This window comes from Bos indicus x Bos taurus, chromosome 1, assembly GCF_003369695.1.
Source record: "Bos indicus x Bos taurus breed Angus x Brahman F1 hybrid chromosome 1, Bos_hybrid_MaternalHap_v2.0, whole genome shotgun sequence".
NCBI lineage: Eukaryota > Metazoa > Chordata > Mammalia > Artiodactyla > Bovidae > Bos > Bos indicus x Bos taurus.
The window spans coordinates 129,533,470-129,534,492 of NC_040076.1; the positions used below are offsets into that span (position 1 = coordinate 129,533,470).

Sequence of the window (1,023 nt, forward strand, 5' to 3'; positions counted from 1 at the left end):
CTAATCGGTGTGAGGTGCTGAAGACTAGAAGGCGAGAGGCGCAGCCCAGCGCCCGACGCCGATCCCCTTGAAGCCTGGACTGCAAGACCACAGGGAGGCAGTCCCGGAGCTCTGAGGACTCGCCCACCATCGCGCCGTCCTGCGCCCCAGCTGGCCCGCACCGCGTCACAGCGTGCAGCACTGAGCGCCTCTTTGCCCTCTGCCAGGCCCCAGAAGTGCCGTCCTTCTGTCGAACTGATGGGCAGCAGACCTCGAAGCCCCGGTGCCTACGCCTCAGACCGATGGGGAAACCAGGCCGGAGAAACCAGCCCTGCCAAGCGCCGCCGAACGGAGGAGCGCGCGCGCCCCGAGTCCGAGTCCGAGACGGCGCCCAGCATGGACAACCTGACAGGACCTACGGCTGCGGGCGCTCTCACACGCGTGCTGGTTCTGCCCGCTGGCTGTGCCCTGCATCTGCCCCTGGACGACGTAGATCTGGTGCTGGAGCCCGAGCCCACGTCCGTGCTGCAAGTGGCTCTCGGAGATTTCATCCTCACACTGGTCCCCGAGGCCCTCTTGAGCTCGAGGGTGGAAGGCCCGTCGGGACAGGTCCTTGAACGGGCCGCTCTCCTGAGCCCTCCCAGGGAGTACACGGCTCTGGAACCGGGATTCTGCGCAGCTGTGCCAGAGGTCGCTTGCGAAGAAGAGACCAACGGGGACGACGCCGACTCGGGCTCTGACTTCCTGTCACCAGAGATGGATCCGGCAGGCGGCCTCATCGCTGGGGTCCGCAGCCCAGACGCCAGGGTGTGGCGCTCCGACGCACAGGGCTTCTTCCCAGAGTTCTGGCCTCGGGCGCCTAACCCTAGTCCAGAGAGATGCTCTCCTCACCACGACGACCACCTAGACATGCACCTTCTGGAGCCCTTCCCTGACTCACCACTCCAGTCTCTACCGCCCTCTCCAAGTCCGAGCCCTCACGAGCGCCCCCCGCGCCCTCACGGTCCTGCGCCCAAGGCTCGGAGATGTCTGTTTCCAGAATGA

At 66.2% G+C, this 1,023-nt stretch overlaps 1 protein-coding gene across 1 annotated transcript; it reads left to right on the forward strand.

Annotated features, from left to right (window-relative positions):
* On the forward strand, positions 1-1,023 carry LOC113898165 (proline-rich protein 23B-like). Its single transcript, XM_027551086.1, has one exon. It carries the CDS (start codon positions 238-240, stop codon positions 1,021-1,023), a length of 786 nt encoding a protein of 261 aa, XP_027406887.1. The 5' UTR covers positions 1-237.

What these genes read in the sequence shown, in the direction of transcription:
- LOC113898165 (XM_027551086.1), top strand. Translation starts at nt 238, where the DNA reads ATGGGCAGCAGACCTCGAAGCCCCGGTGCCTACGCCTCAGACCGATGG.